The 21,551-nt window shown below is 39.1% G+C and overlaps 1 protein-coding gene across 1 annotated transcript in view; it reads right to left on the reverse strand.

Moving 5' to 3' along the window:
• Nucleotides 1–2,399: 2,399 nt before the first annotated feature.
• mtmr12 (myotubularin related protein 12) overlaps nt 2,400–21,551 on the reverse strand; it is a 32,661-nt gene continuing 13,509 nt past the window's right edge. Inside the window, 14 exon segments of the mRNA XM_071537956.1 lie at nt 2,400–3,291; nt 4,093–4,251; nt 7,042–7,218; nt 8,162–8,331; nt 9,631–9,701; nt 9,813–9,891; nt 10,172–10,296; nt 11,206–11,303; nt 15,631–15,706; nt 15,994–16,086; nt 16,088–16,115; nt 18,533–18,623; nt 18,850–18,986; nt 19,085–19,157. Of these exon segments, the coding sequence (XP_071394057.1) occupies nt 2,692–3,291; nt 4,093–4,251; nt 7,042–7,218; nt 8,162–8,331; nt 9,631–9,701; nt 9,813–9,891; nt 10,172–10,296; nt 11,206–11,303; nt 15,631–15,706; nt 15,994–16,086; nt 16,088–16,115; nt 18,533–18,623; nt 18,850–18,986; nt 19,085–19,157 (1,977 nt within the window). The 3' untranslated portion in view covers nt 2,400–2,691.

A 21,551-nucleotide genomic window follows, 5' to 3' on the forward strand; every position in this document is an offset into this window, starting at 1 on the left:
GAAGTATAACTTGCCCTTAACCCTTTTCCAGAGCAGGGACCACTAGCTCTGTGTGAAAAGCCCTAATCAATGTTATCAGAAGTAAAGGAAATTGGTTTGAGATTTTAATATCCCATTTATATAGCCACAGTGTGAGTATACTGCACACTAAAGTTAGGCTTATGAGAAAGTCGATCAAATACCAATTCAACATATCAAATATGTCTTTAGAGATATGCATTTGACATACAATGGATATCCAAGACAGATCATAAGTAAACTCAAATCACTTGAGACATTGTGTTATCACTAATGTTGGATTCAGATTATTTATGATAGCAGTCATGTTTAATACTTACAACTTCTAAATAGTGAATCCTAATTAGAAATAGCTTCCATCAAAGATTTACAAATTAACCTATAACATCACTTCCATAGGCTAGTTGCTATTAGTTATTTACCACATACTTAACAACTGTGAATAAACTATAAAAATGTATGCATTTCATTCTAAAATAGTCAATAGTGAAATAGTTACCATGTGGGGGGTTGGGGGGGTACAAAACGGAGGACAAAAGCAAACCAACTCTCTCAAAATCTGCCTAATCTCACCTGTTTTATTACAGCTCCATTTTATGTACAAAATTGGCTAGACGTTGCTCTAATGGCTCTGGTGTGCATATTTTTGGCTTCGTTGCATTTGGTCCACCAACCACTACATTACAAAAAGCAGCATTAGGCCCCATTCACACATAGCGTTTTTTCCCCAACTGCCAGCGCCCTTTTCTCACTAAAAGTAATGGGAAGCGGCCGCAAGGTGCACAAAAAGGCAGCTGCTCCTGAAAAGCGCTGCAGCCAGCATTTTTTTCCGTCAGAGCGGAGCGCTGGCAAAAGTTGAGAAATGTTAAACTTTTCAGAAAAGCGGCAGGTGAAGTGAACCGCTTTTTCTCAGCCAACCAATCGCGATGACGGAGACACTGGCCGTTTCCCATAGCAACAACAAATATGGAGAAAGTGAAAGTGCCGGTGGAGAAATAGGTTGTTGTAATCAGTGAATTTCCGTTACCGCAGCAGGCAGTATGGATTATGCTGGACATGTATTGGAAATATCTGGAAATATCTGGTAAGCCTTTGCTTGTTCCACAGCACTGTATTTTCTGATAGAGCTAACCACCTGGTTACTGAGCTAGCAGCTGCTCAGCTAACGTCAGGTGACGTTATCATGATCTGCTTTTTATTTCTCCTCACAAAAAGCGCTCCAGGCAGCGCTTTCTCCACACAAAAAAATGCTATGTGTGAACGCAGCCTTATAGGGGACATGGCTTCTTTCCAAGTAAGCAACCTCTGGTACATCTACCCATTTCAAGAAACCTCATCTATCTATCTATCTATACTCTATACAGACTTTAGGGAAGTGTTCACCACCCTGCAACCTCTAATGCCAACTTGATGAAGACATTAAATGTTTACTCAATAGTCATGTCTCAAAGCTGTACATTCAACAATATACCACCCTCTTTGGATAGTACTCGCATCAGTATGGTAAAGCATTCATCACAGTTAATTCCTTGTATAGCATTATTCTTTGAAAATGTTCCAAGCTCAGGTTTCACCAGTGCACCACTGGTATCAAGTTGGCCATTGTTCTTTAGTTTAAAGGATAAGTTTGCTGATTTTGGACCTATGTATAATTTGTCTCTTACATAATACATGGACCCGCAGACAGTATTGGCTACAGAGTCATCTGTTGGTTGAAACAGCAAGCTCCTGTTGCTAGCCTCTTGCTGCTAACAAGCAGTCCAAAATGGGTATGTCAAAACAACAATAATAAAAGCCAGTCCGTGAAAACGATATGGCAACTCACCGACATCTTTATTTTCATAGCCCGGAAAGCTATAATAAATAATCTTCTACCAAACTCTAACCGGCTCCATGTGCAATTATTTACAATCTGACCTGACCGTCTGCAAAACTAGATCACACCACCAGTAGCGCACTTTCACCTCACAGCAGTCTGAGAAAAATAGTTCTGTGATTTCCTGATTGGTGGATTTGCTAATTTAAATTTATTTTTCCTTTCCTGTTTACTCTTAAAGAAGCCTACAAATGGCTTTTTTGGAGATATTTTGACACCCTGTTTAGACTGCTTATTGTCAGCAAAAGGCTAGCACCGGGAGCTCACCATTTCAACCAACAGCTGACTCAGGAGCCAATAATGTATTACAGTATTACAGGCTTGAGAAAAGAAGATCCCGCACACTGCTCTTGCTCAGCATCACAATTTATTGATCATACTAACGTTTCGGTCCCTCTGGACCTTCGTCAAGAGTATTTATTTTTTATTTTTTTATTTTTAATACTCTTGACGAAGGTCCAGAGGGACCGAAACGTTAGTATGATCAATAAATTGTGATGCTGAGCAAGAGCAGTGTGCGGGATCTTCTTTTCTCAAGACTGAAGTGATGCTTTCCAACGCACCTGCATCGGAGATAGTTGGATGTGCAAATATCTCCATGGAAAAAAAGTATTACAGGCTTGAAATAGACAAATTATCCTGTGTAATAGGTCCAAAATTGCCAAACATATACTTTAAGGTTGCATCTTGATTGATTATTCTTAACCTTTGACCACCTCAAGGGGAAATTTAGAACCAGCATTACTATTGAGATCTTCAAAACTATCCAATTGTTCTACTGGTGGTGTATGCTACTGTCAGACCATAGATTCTGGGTCATTATCATCCTCCTTGTCTGCTAAGTTCCCTGAATTCATTAGGCTCTGAAGAAGGCCAGTGGGGATAGCTGGCTTAAAGGACCAATTATTTCTCAACGTGGTGAAAGGAAACGATGATGAGAGGCGCACAGATGATCTACTACCAGTCTCAGCTGTGGCTGTTTTGGCCCTGGTTCTTTGGCGATAGGAGGCTAAGCTGCAGCCATGATGGTCAAGTTGCCTCTGCAGCTCCTGAACTTCATCCAGCAGGTCAGACACTTTGCTGAGGACGGTAACCAGGCCGCCGCCAAAGATCTGCACCTCCTGGATCCAGCGGAGGTACCTCTGCATCCAGACCCGGACTGCAGGGCCATCCAGGCAAGGCAGCAGCAGGCCATGGTAGTCCAAGGGTTTGCGCTGCCAGGTTTCATAGAACTCTCTGGTGTTGGAGGAGGGTTGCGGAGAGTCTGGGGAAAGCATCCAGCGGCTAATGCGTTTGACCCGCAGCATCTTCTTCAAGCTATCTGCCTCATCCTTAAAGAAACCTTTCTTTGGAGGGGTCTTGAAGGCTGAACTGGGCAAGGACAGCTGCCTCTGGTGCTAGAAGTGAAATATGTGTTTCAAATTTTACTGAATATCATTTTAATAAAGCTTAAGTGATGTTATGTTTTGGCAATGGAAACTATCAAAGGCACGATTCAGTATTTTGTGTATCTTATTCATTATCAATTATCAAGCCTCCACTTAGCACTATCAAAAAGTTTGCCAGATGGTGTTTTTGTTTTTATGAAAACTTTTGGCTCTTGTTTGCATTTGTTAGAAATGCTTGTCATTTCCAAAGACATTAAAATGGCATTAAAACACTTCTATTTCTCATTAACATTATTAGTGGGGAAATAGAACGGCTTGCGTGTCATTTGGAAAGAAATCCTCATTGACTAGCATGAGCACTGATAGCACGTCAAATGAGGCTGCTACCAGTTTCTCAAAAACAAAATGGCGTACTTTTCTATGTCTTAAGGGGAGGCATGATTAGATATAAATAAGACTGGCTTCTAAAAGTCCTCAATCTTCCCTTTAAAGGAATAGTTCATCCAAAAATTAAAATGTTGTCATTATTTACTCACCATTAGTGAAGTTTTTATGTCCACATAACACAATGAGTTAGATAACGCAGCTCCATGTCAGCCTTCTCCAAAACAACTGAATTGAACGGGAGCTGGTTCTTTAGAGTTCATGACCGTAAAAGTACTCCAAAGAGCTCATGCAGCATACTCAAAAAATTTTTTGGGTGAACTATTCTTTTAAGAGTACTATTCTTTTTACAGTAATTACATTAGCATCACAGACTTGGCTTCATTGAACAGGAAAAAGCTCTAGGCTTTTTTTTTTTTTTTTAACCTTAGGCCGGTGTGACTTCCTCACAGACTTGTCCAGTTTGGGCTTCTCGGCATACAGAGGGTTAACAAAGAGATCCTGGGCCTTGCAGTCAAACTGTACTGACCAGTCCCACACAGTGGGGCAGTTCAATGGGCCTCTTTGTGAGTGTGGTGACTCAGCCTGCCAACACAAGAGAACGGAGTATGAGTTAGGCTTAGTAAACACTACAAGATTTCCTTAGTTATGTAGAAAGTTGCTGTCTGAGCTAAAAAAAATTCTAGATTGGAGAATGCAGCAAAAGATACATGTGATTGACACCAAATCTTAAAGGGGCAATTCATCATAAAACAAGTATAATTTATTACAAATCTCATCTCACACATACAGGGGGTTCCCCAAATTTTTGAGTAGCCAGCCAGATGGGAAAAGTAGCTGGCTGGTTTGCGATGGCAAGATAAATTTTTCCGGTGATGCATTTTTACCAAATTAATAAACAGACCTTAAATATGTTTATGAAAGCATGACTTAAAATAACATAAATAAACATTTTTATTACAGGACCAATGCTCAATTGAAAAATAAACTGATAATGTTATAATAATGTTGTGAAGGGTTAATGTACTTTCTTCAGTCAGTGCAGAAGAAATAAATAATAGTCTAAAACAAAAATATTATTACAAATAGTAATAAATATAATACCAAAGTGCATATTGTAGTCTTCTCAGAGCAAGACTGGATCTCTCTCCTGAGTACTACTGCACTCACAGAACTGAGATCCAATAATGATGGAAATGTAAATCAGTTTAAATAATGATTTTACATGGTCATGGTAATGCAGCCCCTAAAATGATCTCCTCAGCTAAGTGTCTGACAATGCGTCGGACACAAGAATATATATTCCTACATTAACTAACGTTACATTTACACTTTGTTATGACATTTGTATATTTATTTTATTTTTTATACTTACAAAGTATTTCAAAGCTTTTAATCGTATTTTAAGTACGTTGTAGTGTATTTTTTATTGAAAAAAACACTTTAAATGCTTAAAGGAGTGAGAGTTTTACACAGCCAACTACCTAGCTTCACTGCACACATCTCCCCAAGTGTTACCTTTATTTCATCCACGGAATGCATTTTTGTCCACAAAATGCTTGCTGTGTGTCACAAAATATATTTCATACCACAAAATATACTTTGGTAATGAATGAGGCAAAGAATACAAATTAATAAATTTACATAAATAAATAATTTAATGTAAATATGAGCTTATTCATCCACAAAACGAAAACAGCGTTTTCACTTTTGTCCACAGAATTAAGTGTTGTTTCTATATTTTGTCTTTTTGGATTTCATGTTACGAAAATGCATTTTATAAAAATGCATTTTGTGCCATGAAATCAATTTTGTGAACGACATTTACAAGGTAACAGTTGGAGCCCCATAAATAGCAGTATATGCACATCCTACCAGGGAGACCCATGTATCATTTTCATCTGAAGCTTCTGTAATATTGAACATAGTGTGTATGCAGGGCTGGCTATGATGGGATAATTTTCAATACTGATTAGACACTCCAGGATTCCGCGATTGTGGAATTTACCATGGAAAATAGGTCCACCCGCGGAATATGTGTTCATCCGCGAAAAAAGCAGCATTCACTCTCGAAAACATGAATTTTTCAAAATTACCACTAGATATCACTAGGGTATAGGCCCTTTTCATATTGTCATGCAACAGCTTCCGAATTGAGAAACAGGTGCATTACAACTTGCTGTTGCCAGCTCTGGCCTTTACTAAATCGCGCCACAACCTGCCCAAAATTAACATTGGTGAAGTACAAAGAACGTTTCTATTGACTCCTGGATCTAAACTAGAGAAAAGGCAACAAGTTCCCTCTTCGATTATGAAGGTGAGTTTTAGTTTCAGTTTCTCCTCGTCAGCTGTCATCTCTTGGCAGTCATCACCTCATTTGCATAACGTTACATTATGGGGCTCATTCATAAAACTTACCGGCAAGTTTAGCGTGACGTTAGGGGCAGATACCGTCATGGTGTTTTCTCATTCATAAACGTGAAATACCAGGACGTTATTTGTGTTACTGTTCTCCCCCTACTTCCACCCCTTTTGATCATTTACATATTGTGAAAGCAATTCATAAAAGCACACGGCACCGCAAACAGCAGTTTCCATCTGGTTTGATTCAGTTTATCATGATGAAGAGAAGATGACCATATGCACATCCCATAAACGTTTTAGCAGCTGCTGGAGTGAAGTAGAGCCTTTAATATTTAAGAAAGAGAATGCTGCACATTGCTGCCACTGCTCCCATATATTTATTTTACAGTGGTTCATTTTTTCATTCCATCTTGTTTATGTTTACACATGTGGAGGTTCAACCCTCTTATTTTTCAAGAGTTCCAGTTTAATACATGTACAGTAGGAGTTTAGAAGGAGCATGTTTATTCTATGAATATATTACAGATCCCTTTTAACTGGATTGATGAATAAATATATATTTTTCAGAATAATTGATCATTTTTAGCTGTTTTTCCTAATGTCTGCAGAATATCGCAGAATAATGATTTCTAGCTGTAGAATTACCACAGAATTTGGAATTTTTTTCCAAATTGGAGGGACTAACTGATAGCCTACTGTTTCCAATACTTGCAATTCAATAGTTTCATATTTACATTTTAAAACAATACTTTTTTCGTTACCTTTCTTTGTTGAATGCAATAACATTGTATTATGCAAAGCAGTACAACTTATAATATGCTTATTTGAATTCTCCAATGAACTACTAGAAAACTTGATCCTATTGCAAAACTACACAAGTAATGCTATTCAATAAGTTTCAATTCCTTTGGAGGCCTTAAAATTGATTCTGATACAGAAAAACTGTACAGTACTGATAAGTATCACTTTTTTGACATCCAGCCCTGTGTGTATGAATGTGAAGGTTCTCACCCTGAGGAGGCTGGCCCTGTGGTAGTGGGAGTTGAAGAGGAAGGTGCTGAAGACTGGGACATGAATGCTGTCGGACAGAACAGTCAGGTACGTCTCTGAGAACTGGAATGCCGGTCCATACTGCTGGAGGAGCTGCCATACACACTCAAGGAAAAGCAGGAACACTGGAGAAGCATTCTAGGTGGAAGGGTGCAGTTACAATCAAATCAGTCAGGTTTTTCAAGAAGCAGGATTACACAGATGGTCAGTGCCATAAAGATATAATTTATTAGTATTGGTAGGGCTAAATGATTATGGCTAAAATTATCTTGTAAAGTCTTGATTATTTTGCTGAATATTCCAATCTTGTAATAACAGCCAATAAAGTAATAAAACTAAATGTAATAAAGCTGATAATATACATGTATTTTGCATACTAAAATGGATGCTTTCTTTAAAATACGGGGACCCTTTCTGAATTATGTAGAGCCTGGTGTTGCTGCAATACTGCTACTGGGATTTTTGGTTGTTACCTTACTGTACATTGCGGTGGTTATGGTTAATCATTTATTAACCATTTATTAACCTGAGAACATTTTTTTTGTTTTGTTTTTTTGTTGTATTATTGTCTACTAAGTTATTTTTGAATAAAAGGAAAAAAAGGCAAAAGTCCTTGGGCAATAATTGAGATATAATATTTTTTTTTCTTTCATAAAGGGCTCCCAGATTCCTATGAGTGAAAAAGGCAGAAAATCAAGTAACTTTGATTTCTAGATTTAATTATTGGCAAAGTGATCTTACGACAGAGAGCCTACCTCTTTGTCCTTTTTTTTTTTTTTTATGAACTTTGTTTATTGGTTTTTAAACACAAATTGACAATAATTTAAAGTGCTTGTAAGTGACAGTGACATAGTAGTACAATAAAAAAAACAAAAAAACAACAACATACAATACACAGCAAATAAAGGAAAACACAACACAAACACGGTAAACACTATAACATCATCAGGCCAGAATAAGGATAAATAAATAAAAATAATAAGTAAATAAGATAAAATGGGATCTTATCCGGGGATAACTGGGAAGGTAATTTTCTCTGCATAGGCAAAGAAAGGCCCCCACATCTTTTTAAATTTCTTACCTCTTTGTCCTTGAGGTGCAGCTGATTGCAGCGGTCCAAGAAGCTGTGGCCACCTGCCACCCATTCCTTCTGGACCAGGCTCTGGAAGCCTGGCAGAGTCCTGTAGAAGGAATCCAGCATCAGCTGGGCCAGACTGGAGATGACACAGCAAAGGTCTGAGCCGCCCTCCTCTGGAACAGACAGATATCATCACCCTCAGCTAGTTGTCATTGCTGTCTTAAGTAGACAAAATTAGACTCAGTGAGGAATTACACTATTGAAATATGTGAAATTCATGCAAACAGCTACACATCAGGCACTTCTGAGTTTCCATTTCTGTTTTAGTCACTCTATTGGTGTTTACTTAGCAAGCTGAATGGCACTTAATCTTAAATATTAACAAGTTTAGTCAGCTATATAAATTAGGTTAAGTGGCATTCAGTTAACATAGCAGCTAACGTGAGTCATAGCTAACTTTCGCTAACTTCACTAAGATGGCACAAAAAGGTTCTATATGGCTTGTTAAAGCTGCACCAAGCTATTTCCGACCACTAGAGGGTGACAGAAACCGCAACACATTTGTAAATAAAGCACAGCAATACTCTTGAACTACGGAAGCCCCTAAGGACAAACCGTGCATAAAGGCTAAAAGCTAAACGTACCTACGGAGATGTGTTGCTGGTTACTAGTCTCACTTTGTTCGATTTTTCTCCCGCTGAAGGTTACATGTCCCACAATGACAAGTGAAGCGGTAGGTAGCAAGTTTACTAATTTAAAAGTTTGCTCACTTCATCGATTCCGGCATTAGGAGAATTTTTTTCAGGAATGGGAGGGGGTGAGCGGTGCTTTTAAACAGCGAGGAAGGAGACAAGCTAGTTTTAAAAAAATGAAAAGCTACTGGATGGGCTTCGAGTCAGTCTGGATTTTGACAAGTTTTAGAAAAGAGGTGAAAACAGCAACACAGCTGGTCCATGTGTGTGGACATTAGTTTATATCATTATGTCTCAAGAAATTCTCCACATAGCACACGTTAGTTTCAGGATTGGTTATAGGGTTGGAAATTGCTTCTTGCAGGTTTAAGTGAACACTGATAGAATGGCTAGAGCAGATGATTTGATAGCTACAATTCTTTCTAATTCCATGAATCAGCCTCTTCAGCAAATTTATCAGGCCAGCAGCAGCACTTTACTGCTCTGGGTCCTCCTCTCGGTTTAATTTTGTCACCCAGTCCTCTGTTTTTTGCCTGTTCTGACTTTACTGACGTAACCCAAAAGAATCCCCAAAAATTTGCCAGACTTCTGCTGGTTTCAAGTTTGTGATCAAAAAGTACCCGGAAGCACCTGACGCGTAATTGTTATGTGAATTTCACATATAAATGGGTAATATCACAGGTAAGTGGTAGTTCCTTCATATGAATATGTTTTCATATGTTTATAGTTGTACTTAAACATCCCCGCAATGACAGTGAGATTAAATGTTAAATTACCTACCCATTATTAGAACATTGGTGTTTTCCTTTTCAAGGCACTCCACTACCTCCATTGCTTTGTGAAGGCACTGCCTGAAGTACATCAGTGCAAGTGTTAACACATGTATGCTATAGAAAAAGGCTGATACATGTATGCCTGCCTGGGTAAAATACTAAATTTGAGGACTTTTTCTTTGAGCTGACCTGATGATGTCCAACCATCCACAGTTGTCAAGTGAGGAGAACCATTTCATATCCGATACCCAAAAGTCTGTTGTGCTGTCTATGAGAAAACAGAAATGTATAAACAAACCATGCAACCTGTAAGGTAAACGTTTGTATGTCAGTGGCATCACATTCAGCTTCCTTATTTTATCAAAGACAAGAGTGCGTGTGCCCCACTAAGCTGCTACTCTCATTCATTTCTAATAGTGATTCCTCTTTTCCTACTTTTACCCCAGTATTTCCTGCTTCTTGCATTGTCCAGATACCATCCCTGTCTCTAGTGAGAATAGGGCCTCACATGTGAGGCCTTAAGTGAGACAGTCTGAAAGTCAACTGACCAATGAAGAAGAACTGTTTAAATTTGTTGTAAGACAGCTGTACATCCTGGACGGTAGGCAGAGTGTCAGAAAGGTCCTCTGTCTTCACTGAGAAAAGGTAGTTATGAGCCACAGCTGTCAACATTCTGCAAGACAACAAAAACACATTGTGAGACAATGGAAAGTTGGTTCAACCTCATTTCAAAAGACCTATTTTCTAGAGCAGAAGAAATAAAACTGCACCAATCCTTCTGAGCATTGTTCTTACTTTCCCGTGTCATATGACAAAATCAACATTGTCAAGCAATACACCCAGCATGAAGAGCCACAATGCCATCTAAAGGGTAAATTATGCTTCTGTGTCGAACCGACGATATAGGTACCAACAGCATAGGTGGGCCTAGGCTACTGCGGAGCCCACAGATAGCTTACGTGCACCTCTCCAAAAATATAACTACAAATAGGGTGACGCAAGACCGCAAGAACTGTGATTGGTCTGCTTCATACTCCCTCACACCTGTATGGATAGTGTCGATAGTGAAGACAATGGAGCGGATCGAAATCGCAAATATATTGATTTGTAGGACACCTCGTCTCCAAATTATAAAGACTACCAGATGTCACTTAATTCATGGTGAGAAATATCTAGAACATGAGCTTCAGAGAATGTAAACTACTTCCATGATAACATAGCATGCCACTGCCGTCTAGTGTTTCAGTGGTCTACACGCACAATCACCGATGGAGAACCATAAATACTTGCACGCAGGCACCCACGCCATTGCTACGGCGGCAATTTGACGCAGAAGTATAATTTTCCCTTAAGACTATTACATTGAAGTGCCATGGCAAATGGCTGCCTTTGAAGAACTCTGCTGCTAATTATCCGATTTGCCTAAAACATATGAATCACTGTTCACTGTAGAGATTATAAGGACTAGAAGAGAATAGCAGAGCTTCTAGTGTGGCAATTGGCAAGATGAGAGAGGAACACATCCAAAATGTTACAGTACAGGATCAATAGAGAAAGAATGCATTATCTGTGTGATTCTTACTTTTCCACATAAGAATGTGGGACATTATCCTCCTGTAGCAACGGCAGAGATGCAGTTTTGAAAAGTGCACATCCACTGTGATGGGACCAACACCAAATCTGGTAGGACATAAAAATATTTTTTGCCTTTTTAATCAGCTACTCTACAATATCAGTAAGAGCACAAAAAGTCAACATAAAGATCAACAAAAAGTCTGAGGAAAGAATGCCATATTTGACAAGGTCCCTTTATATACCAATAAATTGTAATATCAAATGAAAAAAAAAAAACCTAACTACAGGAATCAACATGAATTCATGTAACTCTATTAATACCCAATGTTAGAAATTAGAGGTTTAGGGCTCGATTCAGACAGCGCAAAGTTATATAGGTCTTCCACAGATTGAGATCTGCATGTCTGAGCTTTTCCTATTCATGCCTTTGCTTGCTTGTGGGTTTATCAAAAATCATACACAGAAAAGGACAAAAAACGGCCATCCCAACACTAGGTGCCAAACAGAATCCTAAACATCAAGAATGTAGGAGTCGGCATACTGTTCTGCTCCCAAGGTGTGTAAATTTATTAATGGTTAATACCTGTGTGAAAAAAATACAATACATATGTTTAAAATGATGGAGTGCATCAGTCACGGCAGCAGTATGTCTCTGTGATGTTTTTTCTATGTATTTTTTTTTTTGTTTAAAACAATGGGCGCTATGACTTCCAGGAGGTAGAGCATACCTGCAGAGGAACAGACGGCAGCTTCTGACTGTGGCAAATAGATTGGTGGGTTTAAACGTTTCGTTATATATTATTCATTGGATTTAGACTTGTCATTACACAAATGACAAGTGTTTTCTACACCATTAAATTCACACTGTGAAATGAGAAATGAGTTTCACCTTTTTAGCTCATTCCAACTATCATACCATACCACCTCATATACCTATTTGACAATTTATGACAAAAACAAGACAAAATTTGTATCAAAATCACATTTTTACTTCCTGGAAAATGGAAAATCTTTTGTGACTTTGACTGTACAATCCCGCCCCTCCCATCAAAAACACTCCCTTTCAAGTCCAAGTTTTATTTGTCATATGTACAGGTACAAGTACAAGTATAAATAGTATCCCTGCATTCAAGTGGTTGTTGGATTTACGGTCTGAACGAGTTTCCGACCAGGAAGTGCCACATGAACACCTTACTATGTCGCATGGTCAAGTCAGAGAAATCGGGATTGCAGATCCGTTTCCCTGATGGCAGGACTAATCCATAGTTGGGGTAGGTTGGTTCTTTGATAATATCGTTGGCCCTTCTGACAACGTGTTGTATATGTCCCCTATGGATGGGAGTGGCGCTCTGATGATGCGTTGAGCTGCCTTCATTACACGCTGGACGGACTTGCAGTCAGAAGCAGACCAATTGCCGTACCAGACCGTGAGACAGTTTGAGAGGATGCTCTCTACTGTGCACCTGTAAAAGTTTGTAAAATTCCTGGGTGGCATGCCAAATTTCCTGAGTCTTCTGAGGAAATAGTCTCTTGGGCTTTGCTGAGGAGGGTGGTGGTGTTATGTGACCATGACAAGTCCTCAGTGAAGTGTACTCTGTGGAACTTGAAGCTGTTCTACCTCCGCCCCATTGATGTGAATTGGGGTGGGTGGCCCGCTTGGTTTTGTCCACATTAAGTGACAGGTTGTTGTCAGTGCACCACACTACCAGGGCCCCGTTTCACGTACGTGGCTAACTCAGTTAACTGGATAAGTTTGTTGACAATTTGGCATAAGCCCAGGATTTTCTGTTTCACGAAGCGAGACAATTTAGCCAGACTTTTTACCAGGGCAATAGAGCCTTAAGCCCAAACCTGCAAAAACCCAGGTTTAAGCTTAAGTTAGCTGGATAATGTAATGATGAAGGAGCAATCATTATAAGGAGCATTTAGAAGGAAACGTGTTTTTACAGATTGATCCTTTAGCGCACGCAAATAATCATCTTTATGAACGCTAATGATTTAGTCGTGAGTGAATTATTTACCTACAGCAATTGATAGCAATAGATAGCAATTAATAAATTAATTAATTTATATCCACAGCATAAATGTAGTGTCTCATAATGTTCAGACAATATTGAGAGCAATAGTAACAACTCTGATGCAAAGAATAATGTCCACTTACTTGCACATTTCCTGGTTGAAAGTGTAGAATTACAATAAAGAGGCTACCTGTTTAAAATATAATTTTATATTTGATTTTCACTAGTTGTCAGGTCCACTGCCAGGGAATCCCAGGGAAGTAATTAAAAATAATATAGCCTACTATTTAATATTTAATTTCATTTAATATTTGGTGACATTATTAGAAAGCACAAGAGTCCAAATATTATGGGCTTACAACCACTTTAAAATTGACCAGAATTAAATTAGCCACACTCTTTAGTGAATACAAGTTTTTTTAAGGTTACATTAGGTTACATTATGAGAATTTAAAAAAAAAGGTGTTGCTTTGGTCAATTTCAATATGTTACGTCATCCTGCAAAGGTATCCTCGCCTCGCCTCCATATAAGGAGTGTGGTCCTCTTTTTGGTGTGCGATTCATCTCCTCTTTGTAGCAGAGTGGGAGCGCGCAGTTATCCAAGATAATTTAATGCAGGATTGACTAATCAAATCCGAATCCACGTTCGGTGAAACGGACTAAGCCTGAGCTCAATTGATAAGATAATTCGATACGGCACGCGTCCAATTATCCTGGATTGTTTAAGCCACGTACGTGAAATGGGACCCTGGTCTTCTTCTCTGTATGTTGACTCATCATTATCCACTAGTCCATACCCAGGGATGCGCGCGCCACAACTCCGTGCAGACTTGCCAAAAATGCGCATAAACAGCGTAAATTTGAGAAAATGGAAAAATCAGCTTCGTCAGTCCCTGCCTATGCCAATGCTCAATGCCCATGTGCAGTTTCAGATTGATTGGCCAACCCATTGAGGAGCAAAATGGATGCAGACAGACAGGACAGAGTTTTCCTCTTTTTATAGTAGGATAATCAGACCAATAACTGCTCTCGTCCACAAATTTGACAATGACGTTGTTGCCATGTCTGGCCTTGCAGTCATATGTATACAGGAAGTAAAGCACATGCTGGCGGTTTGATTCCCAATCCTGACTGTCAGTGGTCTGCCTGAGAGGAAGTCTAGCACCCAATTGCTGAGGGAGTTTCTCTCCCTCTAACTGATATCCCATTGGTTTACACTTTCGACTGATCCCTCCCTGCGTTATATCACCCCAATATCCTTTCAACAAAATGCATCACAAGAAAGATGCGCTCAAAATGGGGTTTCACTGTGACTAAAAGTACCCAACAATACTAGACCTGATGTACAGTCATGTTCATGTGTACAGTCTAATTCATGTGTATATTTTGTATAGTATGTCCTCACAATAGGTGTTAATAAACACCTTGGAAGCAGATAACAGTGTGCAGACTCTTTTTGATTCTTTATTCAAAACCATGGCTTCTTTGTCCTCCCCAATGGTACGGTGGAAAGAGCTAAGGAGTTTTTTTCTTGTCTTGCTGCTGCCTTTAAACCTGCAATAAGCGATTTCAGACCCTATAACCAATCCTGAAACTAACGTGTGCTATGTGGAGATTCCCTAATGACATAATGATATAAACAAATGTCCACACACGTGGACAGCCGTGTTGCTGTTTTCACCACTTTTCTAAACCTTGTTGTCAAAATCCAGACCAACTCGAACCTCTTCCCGGCCCATTCATTAGCTTTTCATTTTTCTTTAAACTAGCTTGTCTCCTTCCGCACTGTTTAAAATCACGATTCACCCCCTCCCGTTCCTGAAAAAAATTCTCGGAATGGTGGAATCCACGAAGCGAGCGAGTAAACTTGTTAAACTAGTAAACTTGCGACATACCTCTTCCCTTGTCATTGTGGGACATCACCATAGGTACGTTTAGCTTAGCTATTAGCCTTTATGCACGGTTTGTCCTTAGGGGCCTCTGTAGTCCAGTAGTTTTGCTGTGCTTTATTTACAAATGTGTTGCTGTTTCTGTCACCCTCTAGTGGTCGGAAAATCGCTTAGTGCAGCTTTAAATGCCATGCCATGCAACAATGAAATATACTTTACAAAATATGAAATGATTTATTCTATTCCACATTTTGTGAGGCGTAGCCTTATCCCATGCTTCCGGGCACACAACTGAAGCGATGCCTCATTATCCAAGTCAAGAGTGGGTAACCTCTATCACTTATAACAAGTGAAGTGTATATTTGACCTTTGGAAAGTGTTTGGAATCTGTAGTTGACTGTGAATCTTTGTGAGTCATGGCCTAACTCCAGGACTAGAATCAGCGGGATGTAAAAAATGAATTAAGGACCACCGCCTGACGCTTTACTGAAGGTCTGAATCGGGCCCTTACTGAATGGCACCTACTGGTAATCCCTTTCCCTGGAAGAGAGTCATGTCTGCTTCAGAAACATTCGCTGGAACAATGAAAAACTGGGGCAAGCTGTCAGGGGAAAAAAAAAAAGTTTTATCATTCAAACCACTTATGCCAATCCATGGCATACTCATTTCTGAAAATTCAATGTGAGCACTCCCAACTTGGAGCGCATGTTTGATTATAGCTCTCTGGATCACACTTTTACAGCATGAAAGGAATCCATGTTTGCCATCACCCAATTAACGATTGGTAGATACCTTGTTTTGCCATTTTCATCATGTACCAAAGATGGGGCTTTTACATTGCATTCCTGCTCATCTTTGACTGAGATTGGTGGGCTTAAACATACTCACTCGGGTGAGAGCTCAAAGTTGGCATTCTCAGTGACCAACCGGCAGCTCCCTTTGGTTCTCTTCAGCTCCTGGGTCCAGTCCTCAGCTGAGTCACATCATGGTCCTCTGTTGCATCTGCATCCCTGAAAAACATTACAGAATACCAAACAAAAGAAAGGAGCTTTTCTTCAATTTGCAGTGTAACAGGCTCACCATGAACCTGGAAGTTCTAGCCAGATACAGGCCTATGTCCCACCTCCCCTTCCCGTTCAAGGATATCTGATGGCACTTGGTGCTGGGTTGCCCTCACTTCTCATTACCCTGAACTGGCAACATTCACACTACTGACTGTGCCATAGTGAACATCGGCATTGCCTTTCCAAGATGGAGAGTACTTAAAGATGAGATGGGACTGAAGAGAGATGCAGTTGTCGCTCTTTTTCTTTCTTTTTGATTGGTAGGTTTCGCTATTGACTATATATTTATGATGCGGTCTACATTGAGTGTCTCCATTATTATGCTGGGCAAGTACCTATACTGAGTTGCAGTTAGTAAGATCAATTGCTACTTAACTTTAGCTCTGCAACGTTCCGATACTGGAATTGAAAAACTTTGGGCTTCCAACTCCAAACTTGGATGCTCCCCATTAAAACTTGTCCCTCAATAATATGGACAAAAAACCTTAGTAGTAAATCTAGGTAATGTTACATAATCAAAAGGCCAACACACTTTTATTCTCCTTAGTCAAATTATCATCCTGTTATGTAACAATGCTGCTTTTAATGACACCAACATGGAGTAGGTCTATCATATCTAGCTAACACACTTATGTTTAGCTTGGTTTTCATAAGTTTAGTGATGGCTTGGTTAGCAGGTTAAAAGTACCAATGTAGGTCTATTACTAACGTTACTGTAAGCAGTCCCTGTCTTTTGTCAATATGTTATCGGTTGGGTATTTGCTTGCGTCTGTTAACTGTAATAGATGTGCAGTAATTATGTAACTACAGTTATCACATTGTTTTATAAAATGTGTTTTAAAAAGTGCTTTTGGCTTGTGCCTGTAACATTTCATATAATGACTTGCCCCCCTGTAATGTTGTATTTTGGTTGTGTTGTTTTTATTCCAAAGATTAAGTTTTGAAATTTTTTCCTATGTAGGCTACATTAGTTTATTAGATTTGCTGTGGATGCAGACATCAGCTGTACTGCTGATGAGGTTGGTGTCTTTGCTTGGCTAGAAAAGCCTGTAGTCCAGACAACAGCTGACAATGATCCCATCTCTCATGGTCACTTTGTTTCTTTTCTGTATTCCTGTTGGTTTCAATTATAAATATTCATCATGGACGGATGTGTAGTCGTAATCCCTATGATATTTTTCCATTTTCACTTTTATTTAGGCTACAAGAGCTTGCTAGGCTATAAAAATAAAATAGTGATTCCTCAAGTAAAATAATCACTTTTATGAATAGTAGGCTATGCGTCTGTGAGAGCACTGTTGTTGCTGAATCCTCAAGAATGTTAAATCAAGTATTGAATGACTTTTGTGTTACAGCCTATATATTTCAATAATATAATATTTCAAGATAACTAGGCATGCTCTTGGGTGAGCCTATGAAACTATGTATTCCATCTGCCATCATTCCAAAATAGGATGGGAACACTTTCTCCTCTTTTTATTGTCTAAAGGAATGAAGGTAACAATGTTGTCACTGCTACTTTCTAGGTCCATTTCCTCTCAGATAATAAGCAAATTTTTTTTGTTGTTTTTTTTTTTTTATTAAAATAATGGGAGCATGAAATTTGACCATGTAAAAGTTGTATTTATTTTCAGGCAAACAAAAAACTTAATGTTTTACATCCACTCCATCTTTTGTCACTTTGTGGTGAGACTTGGAGCTAACAGTGACTTTAGGGCTGAGTAATGTGACTGTTCTGGCCTTAGGCCTGTTACTTACTCCATTCACAATCTGTCAGCTTCCACAGTCCACACACCAGCAGCTTCCTACAAATACTAATGCTACTACTACTTCTACTGTTACTATCACTTATAGTCTTGCAACTACCACTGCCACCTTTTTGACTCGTTTGTTTTGTTTAACTCCCTTTTCATGCTGTGCAGCAATCAGACGCATTTTCTCCAGAAAATGCTCCATTCTAGTTATTATTATTGTTCATCCGCATTGGCGCAAATTGCCGTGAGCTGGTACATCACAGAGACAAAGTTTTTGAGATATTTTGAAAGTTTTGAAAAACACATTTTTTTTCCTCTCCTGCTACACCGTTTGACCAATTACCACCAAAGCTGGTCAGCAGCATCTATCGACCAAGCTCTTTACATTTTGTTTATAGATTGTTGATATCTACTGTAATTTTGAAGATATTAACTGTTAAAGTTGTGAAGGAGGCGTGGCCTGTAAGCTAAATTGTGATAACTTTGTGATAGATGGTCCAGTCATCATGAAACATGGTTTTGTTTGTTTTAAATTCAAGGTATGGGTATCGAAAATGTTCAAACTATCCAGACCCACGTACGTACTTGCATATTTACTCCATCACATACCTGGAAAAGCAGTGTTTTCACAAAAGGAAAAGGCAAAGATATTTTTCAGAGACTTGGGTTCTAAACAGTGGTGGACAATTCCTTGGAAGATCTACAAGGGAAACAAACAAATGAACAGATCATATGCATGCAAGTCATATTGTATGACGAGTAAATGACAAAACATTAGATGTTTAGCTATTTTATCATTATCATTATTGTTGATACTATTAATACCATTAATACCATTCTTTTGGTTAGAAGAATAAGGGATAATAGGGTTGTTTTTATAAATAAAAGGTGCACATATATTTGAATTATATTTATATTTTCTGTACCCTTTTTGCATCCTCCTCTTTACAGAAGGTCAGAGCGAACTGAAACACACGCAGATCTTTGCAGTGAATGATGATTTTAGAGGGATACTTATTCTTCACAAGGCTTCCTGTGACCAACTTCCTTTTGTCCTCATACCCTGAAACAAAGGATCACAAACAACTCAACAATGCCAAGAACAAATCTCTGAAAATCATTAGTCAATAGCAAAAAGAAGCAGCTATTGTTAAGCTTTACCTCCATAGATGTTATCCACACACGAAAGAGGGATGTCATTTTCCCCATAGAGTTTATTTTTGAAAAGCAGGGCCTAAAAGGAATAGAGCTGAATTAGATGGGTTTTGCAATTAGGCCTAATACATTTTAAGAGGGTGAGGGATATAGTTTGTAACTGGAATCTCTTTAATCCCAATTTGACTACTCTGTGAAGTCTACAGTTCTCGATAAAGCATATGGTTAAAAAAAAGTGGCTCTGTTAAAATCAACAAATAATTATTCTAAAATTACTAAAATTGTTAAATTTAAAATTACTTGTACACTATCAAACTATATCACTTATCTGTACCTGTACACAATCTAACAACATCACTCCTCTACACCTGTACAGGGTCAAAATGCATTATTCCTCTATACCTGTACACTATCAAACTACATCATTCTACAACCATCAATCTACATCACTCCTATACCTGTATACTACTACCACAAAATAAAAACTACTTTATACCAATCAAATCTGTTTTTAATTGTGCAGTATCTACAGTGCCTTCAAAACGTTTTCAAGCCCTTTTAATTTTTCCTTTTAATTTTGGCAAATGTATTGATTCTTTGGCTGAAGTCATTCCAGTGTTGATTTATGCTCCATTCCCTTAACCCCTAAAATTAACCACAGATGGTAAATGAAACGCCCTTTATGAATACTGATATGCATGTAAATGCACTTGTCATTCTATTCTCTGTGTGACAAAATGGCAAAGTTGGCCTAAGACAAAAAAAAAAGACATTTCCCTGGTGGTCTCAGTTTGGGTTTCACCAACCAACAAAGTTAGAGTAGCAACATGTCACAGCTGCAGTTCATGCTGCCAGGTCCGGGAGCTGGACCCTTTATAAGAAACCCAGACCTCCCTTTTGTCATAATAAAGTCTCCAAATAAGAACTGAACCAAAACTGAGACAAAGTAAGGATAGATGTGGGACCAAAACCCAAATGACTCCAACCACTGCTACATAAAAATGTAGGGGAAACACTGAAAGTAGTTCTAGTTTAACTTCAGTTTAATTGGTAGAGCAACATAGACAGGTGGTTTGTTAACATGAGCACCATAGAACTAGAAAAGTGTTATTAACTCCCATGTGTTACTAACGGGATTTGTAAAACGTAAACAGAGATGTGTAAAACTGCTCAACACACAGAGTTAACATGAGTGCAGTGTAGACTGCCACACTGCCCCTGTTTACCATTGGATTCCACTGAGCACGTTGTAGGAGACAAGCCCCTCTGTTTCCAGAGCAGGAAGATATCCGCATTCCTGAAGTGGCACAGAGGCCGCATGCTGTGACAAACACGCACCACCCCCCACTACAGAGACCGCATCCGCACCTGAGCAAGGCACCGGTTACAACAACCTCACGTCACGCCAAATGAGCAAGGTCTCATAAAAAACAGCTGACCCGGTTTTCACCCCAAGCCAGTCCAAAAGGCCAGAGCCATTTCCCCTTTCCAGGTCTGCTAAAATCAACAACGCTGTTGGCTGGCGATCAGCCAGCCCAGCATGACTAACAACTGGTCACCAGACACTCACCATTGGCAATAAACAGTTTACCATCACTTTGACATGCGCACTCCATGTGACCGCACGACCCTTAGGAATTCCATCATTGAAACAAAGGACTGCAACTATATGAAATGAAATTTAATGTTCTTAACTTATTTTCTATACAGGAACATGATTATTTTATTTTGTCTTACTCTGTGGATGTGATAGTCAACATCTTGTCCTATTTGTAAGCTCATAAAGTTAGAATGTATTAAGTTAAATAACAAAACACTATTACTTCACCAATCTTGACACTACAGGCCCCAAGTTTGGTATCAACTTGTTTGTTTTGATCTTGACTTTTCAAATCTGCCACCAGAAAGGTACTATGACCAAGTGTACAACTTTGGTGAAAATAATAGAGAAATCATAAGATTTCAAAAGGTGCTATCACCCAGATCAAATCAGCATTGGTCATGGCACCACTGCTGAATCTGATTGGCTGAACGCCATCCAAAGGTAGAGACACCATATACCTTATAAATCGTTCCCAGAGAACAGCTCAGTGAGTTAGCTTGTTTCAAGTTCGCTTGATCAGGAGTTTCTCCACTCACCCAGTCCAGTCCGTCCAACTTGGCTCCAAAGACTCTCTCTCACCATCCAAGTCCAGCAACCCAGCCACAGCAGACTCCAGGACACAAGCAAGTATCACAGCACTCCATTCTACTTTGCTCTAACCTCCTGATGCACTGTTAGAGGTCCGTTTATCAATTGGCATAGCCTCCAAATCTCTGTTTTTTTTTAATTACACTCAACTTTCTGTTTCTCAGGGAACGATCTATAGGCCTGGTTATTTCAGCCTGTCAATAATATGATGTGATTTTCATTCTGTAACTCTCCCAATGTTATACTGCGCCTTGACATTTTCCCTTGCCCTCTTGTCTAGAC

Source organism: Centroberyx affinis, unplaced genomic scaffold (assembly GCF_046629955.1).
Source record: "Centroberyx affinis isolate AG114_WGS23_722 - 3 ecotype Tasmania unplaced genomic scaffold, CSIRO-AGI_Caff_v1 ptg003164l_1, whole genome shotgun sequence".
NCBI classification, from domain to species: Eukaryota; Metazoa; Chordata; class Actinopteri; order Beryciformes; family Berycidae; genus Centroberyx; species Centroberyx affinis.